Genomic DNA, 24,095 nt, shown 5'->3' on the forward strand with positions numbered 1-24,095 from the left:
GATATAAGTAGTAGGAAGAAGTAGTGGTTGTTATTGTAAAGTGATGATGGTGTTTGACAGACAGCGAAAAGTCGGAAGTAAGTATTTTCTGGTTGTGCTAAAAGAACCTTACTATATGATACATTGTAGTGTTTTTTGCTTACTTATTGAGCTCCTCAAAGCAAGAATCGCAGACTCGAACTTCCTTCTCAATGCCAAATTTGGGGATGATGGAATTCTTGGAGGAACATTTACCACAGAAGACCTGGCCACAGGCTCTGCAGTGATGCTGTGGGAAACAAAAGTAATGATGTTCAGAACACCTGTTTGCATAATTTGTACAAGAAACATCCATGTAAAAGGCTGCGCCCAAAAGTGAAAGACAAAAGTTGTCAGCAATCCACTGAACTCCTGTTTAATGATAACTTTTTTGCAAATTCATGCCAGAAGACTAATTGCAAGTATACATGAGAATACAATAAATAATATACCTTTCTTTGCACCATTCCAAACTGCACTCTACATCGATGGCACACATCCCCATCCTTCCACTCAGGAGCCTGGGGGAAAGAAATAATATATCATTGTAACTCCTGGAAGACTGTGACTTCTTGATCTGCCAAAAACCAAAGTCAATGCAACAATGCAACAGTCTGTTTCTCCTGGTACAATTAATACTTGTGCTGACATCACGTACCCGCAAGATCACAAGTTATGTTTTGAAGTGATTGTGTCATCGGTATTGATCCGGAAGAAGGTGACAGTGGTCATTGAACATTTGATCTGTGTGTACCTTTGTGTTCTGTTGAAAGAAAGATTAGCATTATACCATACAAAACTTGTGCCATTGTCAAAATGACAAACCCCGCCCCTACCTTCTCAGCAGCAAACATGGCATCACTCTCCCTGAGTTCAGGGAAGGAACAGCCCTCCATCTTCATGATCTGATACGTGTCCTGCACCACTCGGTAGCTGGGCTCATTACGGAAGGCATGTGACCACACTTGGATCAGCTCCAACACCTTGTTCCTCACATTATCAGCAGATCTCTGCAAAGACATGTAAAACTTCTGTCAGATCTTGTCAAGTAATACGACTCTGCTCTGAAATGTTTCACAAAAAGACATTACCATAAATAATTTCAGACAGTTAAAGTCATTTTCCATTTCATTGCTGCTAAGAGCCTGGCTATGCTCCAAAATGCAAATTGCTATGCAGACTGCTGTAACAGCCATACCAGACTGTGGGAACTATGGTATCACCAAGGAGGAAAGACATGCCCAGACAGAATTTAATTTGTAGGTCAGTACATGAAAAATATCCTAACAGATTTGAATGCCCTCTTGTTCTCCTCAGTCCATTCAAAACGATGAAACATATAGTGTTACATGTTTTTCTGCATTCATCTTTTTTGGTCTTACTCCAATATTCTGTATCTTTCAAAACTACATTGTCAGCCTTGTCACATCATAGTAACAACATGTTGATGATTAAGCATATAACATATTTATTTTATTTTATTTCAACTTCTTCATCATACATGCATGTAAATGTAAAATGAGTTGGACAAAAGTTTAACATTTCTTTGCTTTCATTTCTCTTACAAAAAAGTATCTGCAAACCTTTGCTAAGTCTCTCATCTCCTCCATGACCTCTTTCTGAGCGATCTCTTGGTGGACAGGCGAGCCACAGTTCTTCACTACGGACTCTAGCACCTGAGGAAAGGTTTCACACGTTACAGTTAAAACTGATTATCAAACTGGATCACTGCCTATGTACTTATAATAGTTATATGGTGCATATATGTACCAATACTAAAGGGTTACTCATTCCTATGTTCAAACATCTATTTTCAATGCTGTAATTTTTGTCATTTATGTAGCATCCTCCCAGTTGCCATTCTGTCAACAGCCCCATTAGGGGAAAATATACATTACCCGATACCAATAGTGATATACATCTAGGTTTAGTTAGTTGCATTTGCACATGTTTATTCCATATCTACCTTCGAGCCCTCGGTGTGACAAGTAATCATATTAGTACACATACATAATTAAACATTACTAAACGCGCCAACTCTACCCTTTTTGCATTGGCAGTTTGGAAAGATAAAACTGACTCAAGCTTTTTTCTTGGTCTTGTGGTCGCCTGTTATTACTGAATGCACACTAGTCAACAGTGTCTCTTGTACTTTGTACAGGAACCAGTTATGCGTGCTGATAAGATAGCAGATAAACATCCTGACCAGAATCTGACATATGTATGCGGCCTTAATTGGCAAGTATGGGGTATGTTCAACTTCAAGATACAAACATGTACATGTGTCACAGCCACAATTCTTGTTTAGTTTCTTATCTAATTTCTCCAACTGCAGATATATTTTGAGTTCACATGTACAGAACTCTTACCTGAAGTGCATACAGAGACACATGTGGGTTCCTGTCATACACTTTCTTCCTGATGGCAGGGATCGCATATTTTGGCCTAGAAAACAATTCAAAACAACAGATTTCAGATGTTATGATACTACTACAAACAAAACATCATCAAACACACACAAACATTTCCATTGGACTCTGTTGGAGTCATTTGCATTTCCATAACTACCATAGAAGGATTCTAGACACCAAAATTTGGCAACTACACTGCTTCACATACTCAATCATTCAGACTCAATCACAGGAGTTTTTACACAGCACTTGGAGATAACACACAGCATCAAGTTAAAACCACATCTAGAATAATAATAATTAATTAATATACAGAACTGTCTTATGTCTCTCCAAATGGTCACTTGACTATAGGATTACAGTTATTATAAAAACACTTACGTGACATCTCCCTGTCTGATGGAGTCACATATCTGTAGGGTGGCATCCCAGTCTGGCTCCAGCAGCAGCTGGCTCGTGGCTTTCTCTGAAACAACAGCCAACACATAACATCGACAGAACTCCAAAATGATTCTGGAAACGGTCAGACATTTCAGACAGCCATCCGGTGTCTTTCGTCAGTGACAACTGGCCTGGATGGTTGTCTGAAACAAACTGACCATTTCAAAACCATATCCAGTTGCTTGAGTAACTGCTTTTTGGCATATCTTATTACCTATGTCTAACCCTCATAGTCATAGACGGATGGACAGAAGTGTACATATTTGTATGTAAATGCACATAATAGTCTAATTGGGGTCAATTTATCTTAAACAAAATAGGATTACAACTTCAGTGGCCTACACAATAACAATATGTATCAAGATCTGAGTATCAAGTGTGTTTTATCTATATATTTAGATTTAAAATCTACTTAACGTTTTACCCACAGACATATTTTTGTTGTTGTCATCTGAACGTGATGTTGATGACTCACATCTAGAACTGTCCCATGAATAAATTATTGGGTAAACCCTTGATTGGCAAATTTAGTTGTTACAGGCAGTGCTCAATCGATATTTTGATTTCTAAGGCATACAAGGCGAGGAGATGGGATCATACTGCAGTGGTTTCATCATAACATTTCTGAACTGAAACAACATTCATCACAACTCAACTGCACTTCATGATCAGTGGTGATAAATAAACATACAGAATCAGTAATTCATTACAGTATTTAAGTAGTAAAACACTATTCTAATTCATCTAGTACAGTTCTATGTTAAAGCTACTTGGATAAAGAGCCTGGTTTTTAGAACTTTCAGAAGATGTAAATAAAAGCAAAGGTGTTACAGACGACCGGATATTACCGAGTTAAAATCATGACAATCAAAATCCTGGTGAGACTCGTTTAGGGAACGACTGTGATCAACGTTTCCCGACCGGAATAAGTCAACAAATCTACACCGAAAAGTGCTGTAAAATCCCACAGAATAAGCTGTGTCATTCTCCTACCTAAGAGTCTGTCGAAATTCCCTCCTCGAAACATCTTGGGCGATTTTCCACCCCAAAACTGCAGGAGTAGTGATCAGAGTCAGCTGAAATTACTTCTTCCTAATCCAATATGGCTTCCCGTGACCATGACGTCATCAGCCAAATTTCACCATTTCCTGAACGAAATTCGACATCAATATGTAAACTTCAGCTATTTATCCATACATTACACTCTTGTATATTCTTAAAAGGGAAGAATTTCGATATTTTAACAATAATGCAGAAAAAGAAGCTCAATTTGGGGTCAACCTAAGTTCACGACCTTTCACCCCAAACCCGGAAGACATTCCAGGCTGGATCTCACCTGGACATGAAAAACAGAGACTGCCGTCACTGGAGTTGTATTTGTGATATTTATCGTTACCGCTTACCTAGCCTTTGTTGAAAAAAAGATGTGTCTCCTCGTTGGACCCGCGGGTGTTGGGAAGACGCTACTTTTGAAGCGACTCCAATGTATCCTTTTGTTTTGTCATTCCCAGATCTCTTTTCTGAGATGTGACCAAGGAGGTTTAATACTAGTACATACGAGTAGTATGTAATCTCCTTGATGTGATATTATGTATGAGTTACGTTAAATAGCGTCATGTAAGAGTAGAGCATAGTGGAGTTATGCGGTGGTATGCACAGTCATGTAGGGAATATCCTTCTACCATCTTCTCTCAACTCATTTTTATCCTTGATGGTAAATTACAGTTTTGTCTGGAAAGGACAAACTGGGAGATATGGAGGAGGCACCAGCAACAATTCCTACTGTGAGTGTATTAACTTTTGATCTATGATACTGTTACACACGTGTACTACTAGCTACGGGTACTGATGCACACTGCCTCTGATGGTGAAGTATGCTGCTAAATTACATCAGTTCAATGGGTCGCCAGTCTACCCTGGGAATGGTAATCTTTGTAGATTTAGTCTTGTTATCTTATGCCATTATGGTGCATCCAAAACTTTCCTAGTGGTAATTTCACGTATTCCATAAATGATTGTTTTATGGACTGTTTGGTAACATGCACGGGACTTAAACATTGGAGACCAAAAATGTTTTTTGCTTAGTTGTATTGTGTAACGTGGCCTTCCTTCTGCCTTTTACCATACAGGTCGGAACCAACCTTGTGAATGTTCAGGTTGGCAAGAAGACGGAGTTGACAGTTCGAGAACTTGGCGGCAGTATGGGACCAATATGGCACAGCTACTACAAGGACTGCAGACAACTATTGGTTAGATTCTCACAAAAAATATCTATATTTTCAATTCTTTTAATTGATCAATAATTCCTGATAACGCACTATGAGAGGGTGCTTAATCTATCCTTTTTGTGTTTGTACTTCATCGGGTAAGTCAGAACACCATTTGATCTTACAACTTAGCTTCTATAATTAATGTTATGTATGAAACTGTAATATTGTCTGTGGTGTTAAGCCAACACACATCAACTTTCTGTTCCAGTTTATGGTAGATGTGTCCAATGCAGCCCAGCTGTCAGCCTCCACAATCCAACTGCTGACAACATTAACAGATGACAGACTACAGGATGTGTCAGTACTCATCCTGCTCAACAAAGTGTAAGTATCTTTATCTGTGTTTTAGTTTTTCATGGACATTTTCATCATATGTTCTCATATCTATCAGTAGACTATTGTCAGATATTTGGGGTTGTAAGAGGATATTGAAGAAGATACAATTAACAGCATTTTGTGCTGTAGGTGCTTGCATCACCTTGTATCCCAGTTAGTGTATACATACAGTAAAGGTTTTGAAACACATTTTTTGGATGGTCCTGAGTGATTACAGTCAAACCTGTATTAGCGGCCACCTTTGCATACCAGCCACCTGGCCATAGTGGCCACTTTTGTCGGTCCCTTGGATTCGTAATGATTAAGAAATAGGCTTAGCGGCCACTCGTCCAACGCGGCCACGGCCACACGATTCCCGGTCCCGCAGACACAGAAACACCGCCGATTACGGCCATGCGGACCGCTGATCTACGGTCCGGCACGCATTCGGCCATACAGCGGCCGTATCGTCACCCTACTCCGGATTTAAAACCTCTTCATTTTCAAAACAAAACTGCCTTACCGCCGACAAACGAGGTCATATATAGTTAACAGATGACACCACATTACAGCACTGTATTATGTGAATAAAGATCGATGGGTACTAAAACCATGTGTAACTTATTGCGTGTGGTCAATTAATCAGCATTTTCTCTATAGTGGCCACCTCTCTATAGTGGCCAATTTTGACCAGTCCCTTGAGTGGCTGCTATAGACAGGTTTGACTGTACTTTACACTAAACAATGTTGGGACTTGGTGTGTCCAAAGCCTACTGAAAGGTTTCCATGACTCTTGTTTCAGGGACCTGCCATCATCCATGACCCTCACAGAGCTGAAGAGTTTGATGAGACTGGATGACATTGTCTGTCATGCCAAACAGAATGTCACAGTCCTAGAAATAAGTGCCAGAGAGGGACAAGGTCTGGTAGAGACTATAGCCTGGCTCAAGGACAATAACAAGTAAAGGACTGTGGATGTGAATATGTTTTGGTGTATAAACTGTATGCGCACAAGAGCTAAATTTGATTATCACATAGTAGGATTTATATGTAAGTATTCTCCTGGATCATATGTGTAGAGCTGGTTCTCTTGAAACTTTATTCTGAACACTTGCTGTTAATACGACATGTCTCGCAATGACTTTGTTATGCCATACATTTTAGTATGTTCACCATACTACCAATCTTCTTTTTCAAGAAATAGAAAAAAACAGTGAAATAGAGTGTAATAGCTGTTTGGTATACAATTGAATAAAGGGACATAGCCATTACTGTCATTAATAAAAAAAAGTGTTGTTTTTATTTCTTGTGTTTGGAGCACTAATATTGTCAAGGACATTAGTGCCTTTTACTGTCCATCTGTCCCGTATCTATTATCAATCTATCATCATTTTTTACACTGCTACAAACAAATAAATTTTCATTGAAATCATATTTACTTCCACACTTTAAATTTCATCTTTAATAAACAACACTATATCATCTTGACGAGTTTGAATCTCCCAACTTGAGGCTCTGGAACAACATGTACAAAAGTCCTGACGACGTTTTCCCTCTCTTCTGGCTCTATCTTTCTGACCACACACCGGTACAAGTGGCTGTTGAAGTGTGGCCGGAGAACCTCCTTGGTGAAGCGCACATATCCTGGTTCTAGTGCATACAGAGTGTTCTTACGACCGGTCCCAACCTGATAGAAAGGACATATATACTAGAATTTAGTCCATGGCAACACCCTCAAGAAAAGATAATGGTAATAATCCATTAACATACTTAAATATCAGCTTAACTTTTCTTAAAACTGGAACAAATCACTAGTATGGTATGCCAATTGTACATGTGAGACATTACATTGTAAAAAGCATGTCTTGTATGAAAATGTCGTGCCATTGTTATTATAATGTTATACAGTTATACTGTACTTACAAAAGCGCCAGGATGCCACTTGTATCCCCTCTGTATTGCAATGATGCTTCCTGCTTGCGCATATTCACCTGAAAGATTGGTATTCAGACGGGTATTTTCTAGTCTCCAAGCAGACCCTACGGTGCCTTAGAAATAGTATCAAAGCTGGCCAGGGACTTGGTATACCGGCACCAGGGTCTGCCCTCAGTCGGGCTGATCTGACGCTATTAGCATCTATTTGTTGCCTATTAAACTGTGCTTGCCGAGTAGGTGTTAATTGCCCTCCCGGCCTGGGATGGCTCGTGCGCCCCTGCACCGTCTCACGGGAAGTCACGTCACGGGTCACCTACGATGACCGTTACCGGCAGATTTAAAATGCCGGCAACAATGGAGGCCAAAGTACGACGTGTTTTCCGCGATGTATGGGGATTCGAGCCGAAGAAAGCACAGCTCGATTCCATTTTGGCCACTCTGGAAGGCAAGGATGTCTTTGTCGGCATCGCTACCGGTCAGGGGAAATCCCTATGCTACCAATGCAAGCCATAGTTGCTAGCCGGGAGTAAACATCTGGTCCTTGACGCAGTTTTTGCCGGACGAAATTACAAAATCGCAGAACGAAATAGAAATAAAATTTAAGGAGACAGAAATGGCAGCGCGCTTGGCTTGTTGTGGTTCTTTCTACCGCATCCAAACATAACAGAGAGGATGACGATCAGGCGGCATGTTTTTAAAACTCATAACGTTAGTTTGGTGTTATTATATATGTATATCGAAATTTGTAGTTTGTTTGGCATTATTTTCAGACTTCAAATCGATTTTAAACTAAATATTTTATGTATTGTGGCGCTTGTTCTATTACGTTGCGATGCTGTCAAATTTTTCAATCCGGCGCCATTTGGCGCGAACCTACCGCTGGGAAGTGCGTGCTATCACTGACTTCGTCCAGTGTAAGTCGCTCGTAAAGTAATTAGCACTTGACAACAGGGTGGGGCAGCGACACCATTGTTGAATAGAAACGCTCCACCCTGTTTCAGTGCAGGCAGACCTCCGGTGCCCGTTTGACTCCCTTAGCCGGCTATCTCCCTTTGGCCGGCTATACTCCTTTGCCAGCTTTGATACTATTTCTAAGGCACCGTAGGGTCTGCTTGGAGACTAGGTATTTTCTTTGAATCCTTGATGATTTACTTTATACATTATTGAAAAATAATTAACATGCACGCATTATTGTTACCATGTACATAGTAACTAACAAAATGATCAGATCAATGTCCTATGCTACAACTATTGTATTACCCAAGTAGCTGAAACGTACCTTCCCGTATTTTCAGACCAAGTCCCTTGCCCCTGTGTTTTCTGGGTCTCACAGCAGTGCTGCTTCCTTGCTTCTTGGAGGCCCATCTCACCCCAAACACAGAGAGTGGTGCCCCAATAAGAGTGGTTAAACCTGAAGAACAATGTGTATAATATGGAAAATAAGAAAAGGGTCAGCAGAGGGCATCAGTCGTTCTATGGGAGGGAAAATTGTGCACATGTCGTATCAAGTCATAAACCTCCTTGCTTGCATGGTTTGCCACATCGTAACGTTATTTTACTACAGACCCACGAGACAATAGTTATAGAAAGCGTGGCTCGCCGATTATCATTCTCTGGGTGAATGCAAAGGTAATTCATTCTGAAATACTTGCCTGAAGGAGAAAACGGGGCCAAGAATCGAGAAAAATCAGAGTAACATTTTCGCACGATGGCAGCCATCTTTGTCAGTAAAGGTCGTAACCTTTGGTTGTTCGCCCTTTTATAAATTACTCCGCTGAATCCTTCAGGAAAATCAGTCAGACGTCCCAAAAGTAACGGTTATGGTGATTCGTTTTTCTTTTGTCACATTTTTCCCCTTTTTACACGTTGTAAAAAGGTCTTCCACTTGAATATGAAAATCAGTAAAATGATGTAATTCGGGGGCCTATTTTTTGTGCGTGAGAATATATCCAATGGGGTAATACGGCAAGATGGCGGCAGTTTGAAAGTTTGTGTTGTAACTTGCCCCGTTTAAATTTAACTTTTCAACAGTAACTCAAGCTAAAATGGGTGATAGTTTTCCTTCACAGACCGATATTGATCAAGTTCTAGCAGTGTGTCCTGAACTGGACACAAACGATGTACGGAGGGACCTGAAATTTACCAGAAATGTGGAGATGACGGTGAACAGAGCCCTGGATGGAAGGGTAAGTTTATCCTCACCTCAGCATGTGGTGTAGCTAATATGTAGCAGATGTGGAGAAGGGGGATGAGGATGTGGAAGATGCATGTAAAGAAGATGTTGTGATTTATGTGTGTTTGACCAGTCACCTATACGTATCTTCCAACTAATGATTTTGTTTCAAAGATTTTTTTTTTAAGTTCATGTTGTTTTTCAAATCATAATTTGTTCCAATATTAACGTTTAATATTATGCAAAAATTTTAACACATAGACCTACTAGTGCATTACTGGTACTGTGCATTTGCTTACCTCCATTTTGCTCTGTTCTGTACAGTTCCTGCGTGGCGTATTTGACCTGTTGGATGTGGCTGACCAGCCTGCTGCAGCACAGCCCACATGTGACAGCAGCACTGACATCAACTCTGATGATGATGATCTACCCAACATCACACTACAGCCTACAGCCTGTACGAGCAACGTTAGGTACGCGTCTAAAAGCAGGAAAGAAATAAGCGACAGTGACTCTGATTCTGACTCAGAACCAAGATTCCAACAGTACAAAAAACATGCGGTTGTGACAAAACAGAAAAAAGGTCAAGCCAGCAATGATACGTCGACAGGAAACAAAAAACTTGCAGCCAACTGTACAGGTAAGAAAGTTGACACCTTGACAGGTAGACATGCCCTAGACTCACCCTCAAAGTCCAGTGGCAATGTTGCAAAAATTGAGGACGATGTGATATCAGTGGGCTCAAAATCATCCCCGATGGAAAAGTACAACACCTTCAAAAGACGTCCCCAGGACCTGTCTCCAAGCGGGTCAAGCTCAGAAGATGACATCCCAACTCCCCCACGAAAACTGCAAAGAGAAGAAGCTGAGACAAAGCCTTCTGGAAAACAGGCTTTCTCCTTCAAAAAATCTGCTGCCTCGTCAGTTGTTGCCATTTCTAGTAGTGATAGTGACAGTGACAGTAGTGACAGTGATGCTGAGGATAAATGGAAAAGGCCTCTCTCCTACAGACTCAATTCCTCCAAGCCAGCAAAAGTACCATCTACAAATGACAATACTTCAACAAAAGGAAGCTCCTCAGATGAAGTAGGCTCTAAGGCAACTAGCAACTCAAGCACTGTAACTCCAAAACCAAGAAGTGCCATCATGGGTGATAGTGTTGAGAATGGAGAAAGTGGTTTGACTCTCAGGCAAAGCCTATGGAGTGATGAGGCAGACTCTCAAGGCACCAAGAACAAAGGAAAGAGAAGAAGTCCTGAGGAGATTCAGGAAAGAAAAAGACAAGCTTTGGTAAGAAGTTTGTAAGATATAGTACTATAGTACAGTACAATGTCAGGGCTCGAAATACCACCTGCATATGCAAGTTAGTGAAGGTAAAATTGGAGCTGTGCAGGTATTTCAAATGTCTACCTGCACCTAACTTGCACCCCTCCACATACACAGTGCATTGGTGAATATGGAGCTTTGTTTGCTGTATACATTGTTACCACCTGTAAGATGTAAAAAAAGGAATTCAAGTTGTTTCCAAACAGTTTCTAGTCTGATTCATACTGTCCAAAATATTTTCTACCAGAAAATCTAAAATCCCTTGCTACCATCTTTCTGTACCAGCAGCAGTACTGCCACATTATGCAAGAAAAAAATTGTACTACTTCATCTGTAATTTGAGATGGGTCTCATTTTGTTTAGGGAAAGAAAAATAAATTGGGGTGCAGGTAAATTCGGTTGGTGCAGGCAATTTTGAATGTCACCTGCACCATTGCAGGTATGCAGAAAAAAAGTATTTCGAGCCCTGAATGTATATACTCAAACAAAGAATGGCATTTGAATTTTGATAGATGGTAATCAATTTTGTGGAATAATTTTTCGTTTTAATTTTGATTAGGCTCTTGATATCTCTATTTTTATAATGCTCTTCATAGTTGAAAAGGCAGGAGAAGGAGTTAGAAAGGCAGCGGAAGAAGGAAAAGATGGAACAAGAGAGAGATGCAAAGAAGAAAATGAAGGAGATGGAGGCAGCAAGGAAAAGGGTTTGTTATTTCATTGAGTGAGATGGGCTTTTACCTCCCCTGGACACCTTAAATGCAACCAATATTGAGTATGCATAAAACCTTACAAATCTCAAAATGATAAATGATTATCAGTGATGAAAGTAAGTTCAAATACAGTGTAGCTAATGTAGGTTTGATGAATGTAGGTTTGGTATGAATATCACTTTCTTACATATCCTACAGTTGTGAATGTCATGTTTTTAATTGTATTTTGCAGGCAGAAAGAGAAGCCAGCAAAAACATGAAGCCAGGAGAATGTTTAAAGGTAACTTTTGTGGAATCATTCTGTTTTCAGCATCACAAAATGTAGGAATAGATATCTTTTGTAGTTGGCTGTGTAGATCTAGTGTGTTCTGCGTAAATGTAAAATCTAAAATGTTCAACTCTGCTTGCTATCCTTAGTTTATCACAGTGGTTCTGGACAGACACCTGGCAGAGTCTCCGTGTGGAGGAAACATCCTGAAGCAGCTGCAGGACTCGGAATCCAAAGTCCAGATACTGGACCAACTAGTCCCGTATAGTGTTTCCTGGAGGAGAACTGTAACTCTTCATAACTTTGGAGGAGATGTACAGGTAAGTGTGTTTTGAAGCAAGTGTGTATGCACTGTAGGATACATAGCAGTCATAGCTTTTTCTAAGCTTTTTCATCATAGACTACCATGTCTTCTAAGCTTCAAATTATTATTTTTCATATATATTGGGGCTTGGCTCTATCACTATAGTATCAGCTGTGGAGTAATTACATACACACAGTAGGATACATAAATGGCACCATCATCACCCATGCCCTTTTTCCAATACACATTACAATGCTTTAAAAATGTTTTAAAGTGTTTTATTTTGCTTGTTTATGTATATTGCAGCTTGGCTCTATCAGTACCAAAGAAATAGAAGAAGAGGAAACCCTGGTGTATGTTCCTGTTGCAGACTTCGTACTTCAGGTTTACAACTACAAACAGGTAAGGACAAAGATGAAATCTGTAAGATATGACTCTCAAGCTTTATTTATTTATTTGGGGGGGTGGTGGATTGGTATGGATGTAGAACTAGACATACATGTGTACTTATTGATTTTACCATAGCAAACATGTGACACTGTTTGACAACACATTTTCTTGTGGCATCCCATTACAGCAGCAGCAAGGAGACAGCTGTGTTAGCCAGGAGACGTTGCAATCTTTTGTCCATGGGGTGAAATCCATCTATGAAGGGAAGAAGGTCACACTGATCATACTAGGGCTGGAAAAGTACTTCAGGTAAATGTTAAAGACTGCTTGAGCTTTGATATAGATATTCAATATAAATATCAGTCGGCTGTGGAGCAATCCGTCACAAGTTTCGTCCACGACAGATAGTCTGCAGCTGCGCAGCAATAGTGTCAGGGCTCAGGTCACTTTCTGCGTCCCTCGGCAGGTTCTTAGACTTTTTTGAAAAGCAGACTGTGATTAGAAGATATGCTTATCAAATTTGTCTTTCCCGTATAGTAGAGTGGATTCATTTCTCAAGCTATAAACATGCAGTCATCCCTCAGTAAGACATCTGGAGCAGTATAGTTCAAATTTGGAACTTTTATTCAGCCTGATTGCTAAATTTTTCTTTCCTGTTTAGGAATCAGAGCAACCAACGGCAGAGGCAGTTCAGGGACATAGTCAGAAACAATGGTGAGATGACTGAGGACAGTAAAAAGGGAAAGAGGAAGAAGAAAAAGGAGATGGAAAGTACCACCATCATTACAAGAATGGATGTAGAAGAGGCAAGGATAAGAGGGATTTCGTTGTTTTGTACAGAATCTATCCCTGTCATGCTTAAAAGTCTGTCAGAAATACATGTATGCTTACATGCATTCTAATGCTAAAGCAACTATGTCACTCATAATTTGTTGATGCTAGGCTAGTGTTATTTTTACATACATGAAATCTTTTTATGAAATATAACGTTAATGTCATCATGAAATAGAAGTGGCAGAAGACAGAAATGGCTGAACCACCAAACCCTTGATCTGTTTGTTTTTTTTCAAATGTATGAAGCAACTATATTTTATTTCTTAGATTGTGATTTTGAGATTGTCAGTATATTACTAGTAAGTTGTAACTGATAGCCATGTTGTCTTCTTCTCTCAGGCTCTGGTCCATCTGCAGCTGTGGGAGGATGTGGTGGTGAAGTTGTTGGAGGAACCAGAACAAGTGGCTGACATGATCAGGATGTACACCAAGGCTGTGGCAGAAACACCTTTCAAGTGAGCAACACAGCAGTTGAAAGAATTACAGTTTTAAAGACTAGTGCTGTTATGTTGGTTTTTGTCAAAAAGGACACAAGTGTTCATTTTAGCTCTTAGCATCTAAAAGATAATGCTAGCATACAGCAGCATACATCATCAGAATGTCCACCACATCACGAAAAGTATTGAGTCTACTTAGGATAGCTTGGAAGGTGAAGATGATGTGTACATTTTCTTGGTGAGCACAGGAGGCAGAGAGATGAGTCGACCTTCTCCTTCCACATTGAGAGCGATGCAGTGAACTGTGTGAAGGTGGATAAGGACGGGCGTGGCCTGCTGAAGTTGTGGCAGAGACACATCCAACAGATGAGGAACGTCAGCCCTGAAATGGCTGCAGCCATCGTGGCAGAGTACCCCTCACCACAGCTGCTCATTCAGGTAAAATGCATATGTACATTGTACATTTGTAGTCCAGTATCCAGCCTCCGAACCAAGAGCTTGGGAGTTTGATTCCTGGTTGTTGTCACTCACCCGGCCCAACATTTATGCTACTGGAAAGGGTTGCAGTCCTTAGGACGGATGTTAAGCCCTTGTCCTAGTGTTCATTGTGCTTTCCAAATATAACTAGAAATTTCCCTAGTACAATGAACATGTAAATACTGTACATGGTATCTGTCTTCTCTGTCACGACCTGTGGAAGTGTTTTTTCTGAGGAGAGACAAACTGGTCCATGATCACTTTATCACTTGTTTAGGTAAGGGTTAGCATCAAACTTTTAGGATAAAGGTGGATTTTTAAGAAATCAGAGAAGTTGTGAGTTTGGTAAACATGTACAAGAGATTATTTGCTCCAGCTGGCTGCCATGAGAGAGATGTATTAAATTCTTTTTTCAGGCATATGAAAGGTGTTCTACAGAAAAAGAGGCCCAGTTGCTCCTGAAAGACATCATGGTAAGGAAACTTAAGATTCCTCTTTAACTCGTATTGAGAACATTCTGTTTTTGACACAAAAGGTTCCAGTAAGACAATGTTGTATTCTTCATTTCTGGTCAAGGTGAGGAGAGGAGCAGGTGTGCTGGCGACCTCCAGGAGAATCGGTCCTGAGCTGTCCAGGAAGCTTCACATGTTGTTCACTTCCAGTGATGGGGAAAAGCTCTTACATAGTGCCTCCTAACTTTGGGATTAGTACAAAATCTGGTACATGGGTCAAAAGCAGGTACATGTGCAACTGAAGTTCCTGTATCAGAGTCTTCATCATTTCCTACCTCCTACTCACAGTAAGCTAAAGGAAACGATGTCTTAAATCACTATGTGCACTTAAACTTAGTTAAAGCCTAAGTGTTAGTGTCTTCTGATCAGAAATTTTGTTAAATGAAATGACATTTACTCATTTCTACATTATCATGAAGACAATAAAATCCTATGTGAGATGAAATTATTATAGTAGATTGGAAAAGTTTAGTGTCTTATGAAAATGGGAAAGCAGTTTACAACTTTTTAATCAAATTTAGTATATCATGTTGACAAGGAAACCAGATGACATGCAACAAGATGAATTTCTATGCCTTACTTTCTAACTTCTTGTTACTCAGACTTGACCCTTCAGTTCTATAACTAGAGTAGTTATATAACCCATAATCTACTTTATATATATATATGTATACTAATAAAAGAGGAGCATATTCCGGATACAGTTGTTTCAAATTTCTTGCCTTGTTGCATTCAAACATGCAAATGTTAAAAGCCACTGAGTGACAAAAATCATTTAATGTCATACACCAGGAACAGTTTTATAGATTCAGACTCAAGAGCCCAGAGAAAGAAGTAATGGAAAAACAAATCAGTAAAGGGCAGACAAGAGTGTTAAATGATACACTATTTTATTGATAGTCATTATATTTGAAGCAATAGTCATAATACCATCTCAAGGTATTTCCCCTCAGCTCACTGATTCTTGCCTAAGATTCCCTGACATCAGTAACAATACACCATAATACAAACTAAGTTAGTAATATGAGAAACATCAGATTCTGCCTTTTGCTTACAGTTACAAAATGCTTTGAATTCAAGGTCTTGGTGACAACATTGAATATAGTAATATCTTGGCAAATATAAGCAGATGGCACTAAGTTTACATCTTTTTGAGGACTTCAATTTGATTCTGCCCAGAGAACTGATGACCGTGCACTTAAGCAGAGACTATACTAAACACCTCATGAGCATAACAAATCAAGACTCCATGTACATTATGAAGAGAGTTGAAAACTATCATATACACAGTGTACATAACATCTAATATATGCACTGAAACAATGATACCTCAAATACTAATTAGAAGTGGAACATGTATGCATGTGACATCATATAAAAAAACTGTCATATCATGTGTTGTAAATGAATCTACTGCTCCAGGTTGTCATCATTGTCTTCAGGTGTGGTGGCATCTGGAATACCCGTAATCAGGGCAGGTGCACTTGGTAGCTCCACAAACACCCACTGGATCACGTCAGGTGTCAGAACCTCTGCTTTTATGTCTCCCCTGCATGACAATAAAGCCACAGAAATGCACTTTGTCAGTGATAAACATATATTTACAAAAAGGAAACAAGCTTTGACAAATAAAAGAATTTTCCTGTACAACAGTATAACAATTTTAACTTTTCTTAACAATTTCACAAACTTTTCTATTTATCATGGTTAGTAGGGGACTAGGGACAATGATATGCTTAGGGCTTTTAGTTTTAAGAGTATGGTATTGACATAACATGTAGTGACCATACCTGTCAAGAGCTGTAACAGTCCGTGAGAACAAGACACAGGTGAAGAACTCCGCTGCCCTCTGGAGGAGGAACTGTGCTGTCTTGGTGATCCTGTCACAGAACCCCCACTCATACAGGATGTAGCACACCACATGGTGGAACGCATCAGGCCTGGAGGTACAGGTAAGCAGTACAGTTGTTTTTTAACAAGTTTGCACAGTGCAAGGCCATTGACCACTTCTAGACACTGGACTACGCTCACCATAGCAACATTTCTTCTCCCCAAGTCAGAAACATTGAGTGTTGGCAAGTTTGACTAACTGACTTGCAGAGATTACAAGGCTGCTCAGGAAATTCCCTACCCTAGTTTAACCAGAATGGATTGATCCACTCAAACTGGGTCCCAACCAAGTTTGCTGTGTTGGGATTTTCATTAGAAGTAGTGTTTCTTTGTACAGTTTCTGGTCTGACTTAAAACGTTGATTTTCAAAAACGTCTTAATATGAGTAATGGCCATTTTTCATCTGTTCTTCTGTACCAACCCATTACGTCTTCAATTACTGAAGCCAAATGACAGTCATTTTAAGGGTCTAAGAACCATCACTCTCAGCATCATATCACATCTTGCTGTGTTGGATTTTTCACGAGGTTTAAGATTAGGCTTTCTTCCCAATTTTAGGTCATTAATTTTCATCTAACGCTTGCCATGGATAGCATGAATGATAATTGCAATCACTTATTCTTACCCTTTACTTTTTAATTGGCAAATGGCAATTCATTTTCAGTTTGGAGCAGAGAGAGAGATCTTGATCCTTACCTTCCATAGAGGAAACAGATCTCCTCAGACATGGACCTGGCCATCTCCAGCCTGCTGACGGCCCTCTCCACACGGTTGCACCACTCCCCGGGGTTACTCTCCTCACCATCACTCATGTAACGCACAAAGGACGAGTCCATGTCACTGGGCTCCGACCTGAAGTATAGAATACACCTTCAGCATGTGGGCAATGGAGTACTACTATTGGTCTACTAGTGTTCACAGAAGGCTACTCTCAAAGCAGAGGTTCAATGGGAAAATTGTGACCTTTTCCTTATATGCCATCTTTTCTGTCAGCTAACCCCACGGCATATATATTATAAGAAGAAGGTCACGATTTTCTCAATCAAGCTCTGCTTGGAGAGTAATGGAAGGTGCCATGTCTTGTCTCATGCTAGCCTGTTTGAATCATACTTTTATCAGTTCCTATCAAAGAAGACTGATATAGAGCCAGGGTTTTGTAGTTATAATCTATAGTTGTATGAAAATAGAGTTTACATGTACAGATAAGTTCTTCCCTCCCTATTCCCAGTGTTTTTCAAATCCAAAATGACCAAGTGATGTCATACCTGATAGATTCATGGTCAAATTCAGGTGCCTCCCCTGCATCATATGTCACATGGACAACTTCATACACGATGCTCCTCTGTACCCTCTCCACAGTCAGGCTGCCTATCAGGTCCTTCAGGAGGTCTCCTCTCTCCTTACTGAAGTCCTGCAGGGCTGCTAGGATGGAGCACACACTCAGGTCTGTCCTCCTGGTGGTCAGGTACTCCTGCCAAATACACAGCTTATACACATGCAATAAGGTAGACAGGTGAGATTACACTTAATAATGGAAGACATGTCAGCAAAATCATAACACATGACATTAAATACAACTGAGTCTTTGGCAGTGTCAAACGACACATTTACTAAGTTCTCAAATATGCCCATGAAAAGAACATTAGTTGAAATCTCTGAAATGTAAAAACAACCACTGTGTTACAAAACGCCTACAAAAAAACTAAAGAAAGCCCAATATCTGTAATCTTTCTGAAACTATGAAAGATAACTTTGAGTAACTAGAAAGGCAACATTTTTTAAAAAAATGCAGGATGTTTGCGAAGGGAAAAGAAAGGAAAAATCGCAAGAAAAGAAACAACTAGTAGAAAGGCAACGAGGCGTTGGCAAGCCCCCCTCCCCACACGGACCGTCCGACCGACCGTAACGCCCCGCACGTCTTTTGAGTGCAAGAAGAAAATTGAAAAAGGCGTGTAAAACGAACGATGCCCTGTTCGCAAAATGAAAACGTTGTAAATACAAGATACATATCTAAAATAGGGAATAAAAAAAAGTGACCCTGCGGGACTCGATCCTGCGCCTTTTGGCGTGTGAGGCCGTATCACTCCCCACTATGCTACGTGGTCTGACATGATCCTGCACCCATTTTTTACCTTATAAAGTTATGTTGCTCAAAGTGGCCCGGTCGGTTTCAATCCTGTGCGTTCATTGGTTTATTCGATGACAAGCATAGAGTGTCGGCCAATCGAAAAGCTGTATTTCACAGCCAAAGGCTTTGTCATCTGTGTTTTCATTGGATCCCGGTTTGAGCAAGCGTTTTGCTGATAGGTTCACATGTGACGTATCCCCGAGAAAACCCCTTTTATGGCCAATCAAAAAGCTGGAAACGTAGAGAGCTTGGTACAGCCCCAGCTTTTCCTGCATTTTGGTAGAATATCTGCAGGAAAACTATATGTTTGCTGCTTCCACAAACATAAAAATGATTGACAAAATTTAAAGAAAGGCTCAACTTCCTTTGCAACTAAGCTTTTGTCATACCATTCAACATGCCACACAACAGAGAAGATTCTACTGTTACAGTAACAGTAAATAACCACTGCCCATGTTGGACCATGGCACACGTTTTCATCAGGCACTAACCTCTGGTGATATGTAGTTATCTATCTGACTCTCCTGTTCCCAGTCATCCAAGTCCTCAGGCTGGCGATCGTCATCATCAAGCAGCTCCTTGTGGTGTTCCAGAGCACGTGGAACAATGTCGTTCAGAAAGTCTGAAACCTGTAGAAAATGTTTTCTCATATTGTTGATTAAGATTAGCTAGATAATGTGCAAAGAACATATCTTGCACAAATTGTCAAAGATTTGCTGGTAGAATAGCAGTATCTCGCCAGGTGCTGCTTTAGTACATGTTCATGTATCTGTCTTTTAGTGAATCAGTAATCTTTCTATAAGGTACCTTTTAAGGGTAGCTCCAATGGGTAGCTAAAGCAAACAAGGCTATGGTAAGGTAGCCTTTTGGTGATATGCGTATGAAGTTAGACAGCAGTCAGAGTAGAGCTTGTATTGCAGATACCTGTTGCATAGCAAAAGTATCGCAAAATACCTGTTCTCGAACAGCCAGGAACACATCTTTTCTGATGGAGGACTTTGTGTCAGTAACACCGCTGATCTCTGCAAGCTTCCTGATGACTGGAAGAGGGAGGGCTGCAGCCAGATGGTCATCCACCGAGGATGGCACATGGACCGATATCCGCCGGTCATCCTCTGGGTCCCCCTGGGCTATATCTGTGCCTTTCAGATGAAGGCTTGGAGCATCTCTTTTAACGTATGAAGCCTCAAAAGGGAAGACGACAAAAACATCAGGTGTCTCCTTCATGGTTCTGCCGCTGAAACCACCCAGCTGGACGAGAAAGCTCTGCTTGGTGTCGTCATTGTAACCGATAGCACAGAACGAGTTCACAAGGTCCGACCTGCTGTCCGCTGCTTGTCCTTTGGGTGGCACTTTGGACCAGACATACTTTTCATCAGGACTGGAAGCATCTAGGATGCGTACTTGGTCACAGTCCTGACCAAAGTGGCCACCTACAATGTAGATGCGTTTTGTGACATCATCTACCACTGCACCTGCACCATTGCATGGGTCAGGAAGGGTGCCGCTTGGGGTGCCTCTCTGCCACTGACCTGCAGACACATGCAGAAAAACAGTCGTTTTTTTAACAATTTCAAAATCAGTCAACTTAATATCATCTTAAACTATCATACAACATTAGTTTGCAAATGTTCTTATGTTTTTAAAGCTTGAGAGACCTAGTGCATGAGTTGAAACGTTCTATAGCTTCTACATGTATCTGACTAAGATTTTTCTGTGCCATGAATACAATTGAAGCCTGGCACCCATTATTAAAAGCTTGCAGATAGAAGGTAAAAGATAGCCTTACCAGTGTTTAGAACCAGGGTGAAGAAGTCATTCTGCATCTGCTTGGTGTTTCCAAACATGTAGTACATTTTCCCATCCAGTGTGCAGACACTGCTAGCATATCTGGAACAATTCAGAAATGCCAGATAACTTGACTGAATGTACAAAAATTCAAAGCAACTTCTTCAGTTAATCATCAATGATTATAGCAAAACTCCCCTTAGTACAATATGAGTAGAATAGCCTCCACCAGGCCCTCGTACGGGGTGCAGGGATCATAGTTTTTGCCAAAAAAAAAATCGGGAAATTGGCCATGGGAGTCAGTCCATGCTTAGGTTCATGTTTCCCCTCTGTGGCAGTTTGGCTGACCAACTCCTCTGGTAACAAAACTCCCCTTGCAATTTATTCTCCCTATAATGGCCTGCACAGTCAGTCTGGTAGAGACTAACAGAACATACCTTGGTTCTGGTTCGTCACCAAATGTTTTAGTTTTGCTCCACACGAAGGTTTTCAGATCCAGGGCCCAGAGGCGCCCCTGGTGGGTGGGACCGGTACTCCAGCGGTAGGTGTAAGCTTTGTTGGCTGACTCGTCCAACAAGAAGACAGCCTCAAAGTTACGGGGGATGTCACCAGACATCTGTTAGAAGAGGAAATAAAATATTGTCAAGTATGAAAATTGACCAATCACGGGGAAGGGTGAAAATGTTCTTGACATGTTTTAGAGGCAGTTTGTGAATTCTTTATTTTTTTCTGTCATTCAGCAACCAACTAGCAGAAGATAAAGTAGTACATGTATAAGAAATGAGAGTCTTGTGAAAAGGAATACCACCTCTTAACTAAATCTAGTGTAGACAGTACAGGCCTGAGTGCTGTCTCCAGGACCCGTTTCTCCATCCATGGACAGAAATTTGCTTGTTGGGACGGAAAAAAATTGTCGGGATGGAAAAGAAATCCATTTCAAAAATCTGAACTTTGTGACATGAAACTGTTGAAAATATATTTTCTGAAGCTAAAAAGATGTGTGTAACATTGAAAATCAACAACATAGGTTTCCAAACAATGAGTGGGACAGGAAAAAATTTAAAGCTGCATGGTGACAGCTCTGTACAGGTCTAACCTTAGGGTGGCACCATCTTGGCTTGTCTGAGTTTGTCATGTCCAGGATGAAGACTGAAGCTTTGTGCTGGTCGTCCCAGGGGTACATCCTCTCCCTGTGCCCGTTCAGGAATATGATGTAGTCCCCAAACTTCACGCTGGGGCAGTTCTTGCTCAGTACAAGAGGGGGCGTCCCAGCTACCTCCAGACATTTCCAGGACACTTCCTTGTCACCTCTTAGCACAGCTTCATCAAGGTCAAGACTTCGGACCTGAAAAAGCAGAATACTGTTATATGCACTGCAATATATTCAAATCTTGAGCACTATTATACTGTGAAATTTCTACGGCATGACTGAATAACCCTAAGCTTATTATTTGCACATTTGCAAAGGATGAAGTTTGATAATATCAGTACATATATGTCAGATAATCAGTTATCATCAGTGTTAGCCTGTTATCCAGCCGTATTATAGCTCCAGAGTCTCTTCTGTATTTGCGGAGAGGACAGAAGAGACTCGAGCTATGATACAGCTGGATACCAGTCTACATCAGTGTTGATTAGAAACAACAATTTAACATTTATGATGACTGACCTGTTTGCCGGTGATGAGCACAGCCCTGCTGCCCACGACATGGAGACTCCGACATGGCGAGAGTACCGTACCCCTCACCACCGCCACATGTTCATCCTGGGTCACCTGCACACTGTTCCACTCCATGGGTGGGTGGGGAGATGGGTAAAACCTCTGACTGGATGAGACAGAATGATTGCATTATTAATGACATCGGATCATGCATTTGATTGGAATTCTACAAGATATATACATAACAGTTAAGTACATGATGTATTTGAACCATCTAGTTAATTGAAAATGTTTTTTGAAAAGTAGATTGCCTGCCAACACACATGTTTATGTGTAACGTTGCTGTGTCTGTACACAAGTATATAACTGTGTATAAACTAAACTCATCAATATTGGTGCCGAGGTGGTAACCCATTGAAATACATAAATTATGCATAACATAACCTAGGTAGACTAATAGTAGCCAAGATTCCATCGAAAAATCATGTTTTATGCTTTAAACCATGCATATTACTATCTGCACTATCATGAATCAGCTGTCAACAGAGGTTAAACAGCTCTGGCCTTGGTGCTGAACGTGGAATCTTCCCATGAGACACACTTTGAGCAATACATTTTCAACTGTTCTTGATTGATAACACAATGAGCAACATGCAATGCCATAACGTTACTACTTGAAGATGTTTTGAAGTATCATAAGTGTCATACCGAAGAGTTGTCACACACATCCACACGGGCCAGTAAAATCAGAATGAAATGTCTCGCGTAAACAATTTTCCATACATAGCACGTAATTTTATGCCAAAATTATATGAGTTTTGTCCAAGACTATAAAAAAATAGGCAAGATATAATCACGAGTAGAACGCGGGATGTGAAAAGTTCTGCCTAATCCCCCATTCTCCTATCTATAAGTAACGTTATAACGTCCCATATGATGGAACGCATCATGTCCCACTGTCCTGGTTGTCAGTCACAGTTGTCATTGATTCTACTTAGTATCGAGGCACATAAAACATGCCGGAGGGGAGCGACACTATATGTAGTTTAGGCAGAGCAGCCAACTGATAATTAAAACACAGAACAAGTTGAACGTCTATGTCATTGTCACTCATGTCGACCACGTTTGCAGGTCAATGTTACTCCGCTGACATTACCAAATTAGGACGAAACATTCTTACCTGAAAAACGGATCGGGATCAATTTCTGTCTTCCTTGCAGCACCCTATACCGGTGTCATACCGAAGAACACATCGTCAACCCTTAAATCTAGCGTTATAGTATGAATACTTCCCCAGAATTTGGAGCAGATCTTGACCCAGACCGGTTTGTTGACATGTGAGCATGACCTAAAGGTTTCGCCGCGCTGATTGGATGATTGTGGTGATGTCATCGTCAAACTCGGCAGTTGATTGGCTGGAGAGTTGGCGCGCCCAGAATGCGGAAGTAATAGAATGCTCTGGAAAGATCTGGACTTATGTTGGGAGGGGCAATAGCTTCTACATGTGTTATCTCCTCTGGGGCCTTTTGCAGCACGCGGAACTTGATATTCTTGTGATCTTCACGGGGATGTTTAATACTGACGATTTTAGAAAATGTGCAACAAAGGTCTTCATTCATTCATTAATTAAACACAGTTGAGCGTTATTGACCTTTTACAGTGGGTTTTCAGGTCCACCAATGGTGATACTCACTAGCATGAGATAGTAATATATAAAATAGTGCGCCAACATTAGAAGTCACCAAGTCTTGATATTACTTCCATCAAATTTCCTGTTATCCATGGGTAATACTGATAACCAGTAATTG

The 24,095-nt window shown here is 40.6% G+C and overlaps 5 protein-coding genes across 11 annotated transcripts in view; 2 read left to right on the plus strand and 3 right to left on the minus strand.

Annotated features, from left to right (window-relative positions):
• The window catches only part of LOC118428852 (hepatocyte growth factor-regulated tyrosine kinase substrate-like), a 14,346-nt gene extending 10,332 nt beyond the window's left edge, over positions 1-4,014 (minus strand). For all 6 annotated transcript variants that reach the window (XM_035839090.1, XM_035839089.1, XM_035839092.1 and 3 more), the window contains exons 1-7: positions 3,864-4,014; positions 2,811-2,895; positions 2,388-2,463; positions 1,602-1,694; positions 855-1,028; positions 471-539; positions 144-268 (exon numbers count right to left, since the gene is read on the minus strand). In XM_035839090.1, coding sequence (XP_035694983.1) covers positions 144-268; positions 471-539; positions 855-1,028; positions 1,602-1,694; positions 2,388-2,463; positions 2,811-2,895; positions 3,864-3,897 — 656 coding nt within the window. In that variant the 5' untranslated portion in view covers positions 3,898-4,014. The remainder of the gene's footprint in view (positions 1-143; positions 269-470; positions 540-854; positions 1,029-1,601; positions 1,695-2,387; positions 2,464-2,810; positions 2,896-3,863) is intronic.
• A 208-nt stretch (positions 4,015-4,222) lies between these two features.
• LOC118428855 (ADP-ribosylation factor-like protein 16) lies at positions 4,223-6,757 on the plus strand. The gene is made up of 5 exons (XM_035839094.1): positions 4,223-4,355; positions 4,596-4,654; positions 5,000-5,119; positions 5,349-5,464; positions 6,258-6,757. The coding sequence occupies exons 1-5, from the start codon at positions 4,295-4,297 to the stop codon at positions 6,418-6,420; spliced, it is 519 nt and encodes a 172-aa protein (XP_035694987.1). The 5' UTR covers positions 4,223-4,294; the 3' UTR covers positions 6,421-6,757.
• LOC118428856 (39S ribosomal protein L27, mitochondrial-like) lies at positions 6,730-9,218 on the minus strand. Its single transcript, XM_035839095.1, has 4 exons — positions 9,043-9,218; positions 8,670-8,801; positions 7,379-7,446; positions 6,730-7,142 (listed from the first exon to the last, which is right to left on the minus strand). The coding sequence occupies exons 1-4, from the start codon at positions 9,107-9,109 to the stop codon at positions 6,930-6,932; spliced, it is 480 nt and encodes a 159-aa protein (XP_035694988.1). The 5' UTR covers positions 9,110-9,218; the 3' UTR covers positions 6,730-6,929.
• An 89-nt stretch (positions 9,219-9,307) lies between these two features.
• Positions 9,308-15,122, plus strand: LOC118428853 (crossover junction endonuclease EME1-like). Its single transcript, XM_035839093.1, has 12 exons — positions 9,308-9,576; positions 9,888-10,853; positions 11,486-11,593; positions 11,832-11,879; positions 12,017-12,187; positions 12,478-12,573; positions 12,749-12,870; positions 13,223-13,367; positions 13,735-13,850; positions 14,081-14,270; positions 14,726-14,782; positions 14,886-15,122. Exons 1-12 carry the CDS (start codon positions 9,436-9,438, stop codon positions 15,003-15,005), a joined length of 2,280 nt encoding a protein of 759 aa, XP_035694986.1. The 5' UTR covers positions 9,308-9,435; the 3' UTR covers positions 15,006-15,122.
• A 572-nt stretch (positions 15,123-15,694) lies between these two features.
• On the minus strand, positions 15,695-23,641 carry LOC118429622. 2 transcript variants are annotated; one of them, XM_035840168.1, is made up of 11 exons: positions 23,468-23,641; positions 22,297-22,453; positions 21,724-21,972; positions 21,065-21,243; positions 20,629-20,729; positions 19,794-20,371; positions 19,331-19,468; positions 17,977-18,182; positions 17,408-17,563; positions 16,612-16,761; positions 15,695-16,370 (listed from the first exon to the last, which is right to left on the minus strand). In XM_035840168.1, exons 2-11 carry the CDS (start codon positions 22,420-22,422, stop codon positions 16,232-16,234), a joined length of 2,022 nt encoding a protein of 673 aa, XP_035696061.1. In that variant the 5' UTR covers positions 22,423-22,453; positions 23,468-23,641; the 3' UTR covers positions 15,695-16,231. The 2 variants fall into 2 exon arrangements, with proteins under 2 accessions (XP_035696061.1, XP_035696060.1); XM_035840167.1 differs by having other exon boundaries at positions 17,977-18,197.
• Between the last annotated feature and the right edge of the window lie 454 nt (positions 23,642-24,095).

The sequence above is a fragment of the Branchiostoma floridae genome, chromosome 13, assembly GCF_000003815.2.
Source record: "Branchiostoma floridae strain S238N-H82 chromosome 13, Bfl_VNyyK, whole genome shotgun sequence".
NCBI lineage: Eukaryota > Metazoa > Chordata > Leptocardii > Amphioxiformes > Branchiostomatidae > Branchiostoma > Branchiostoma floridae.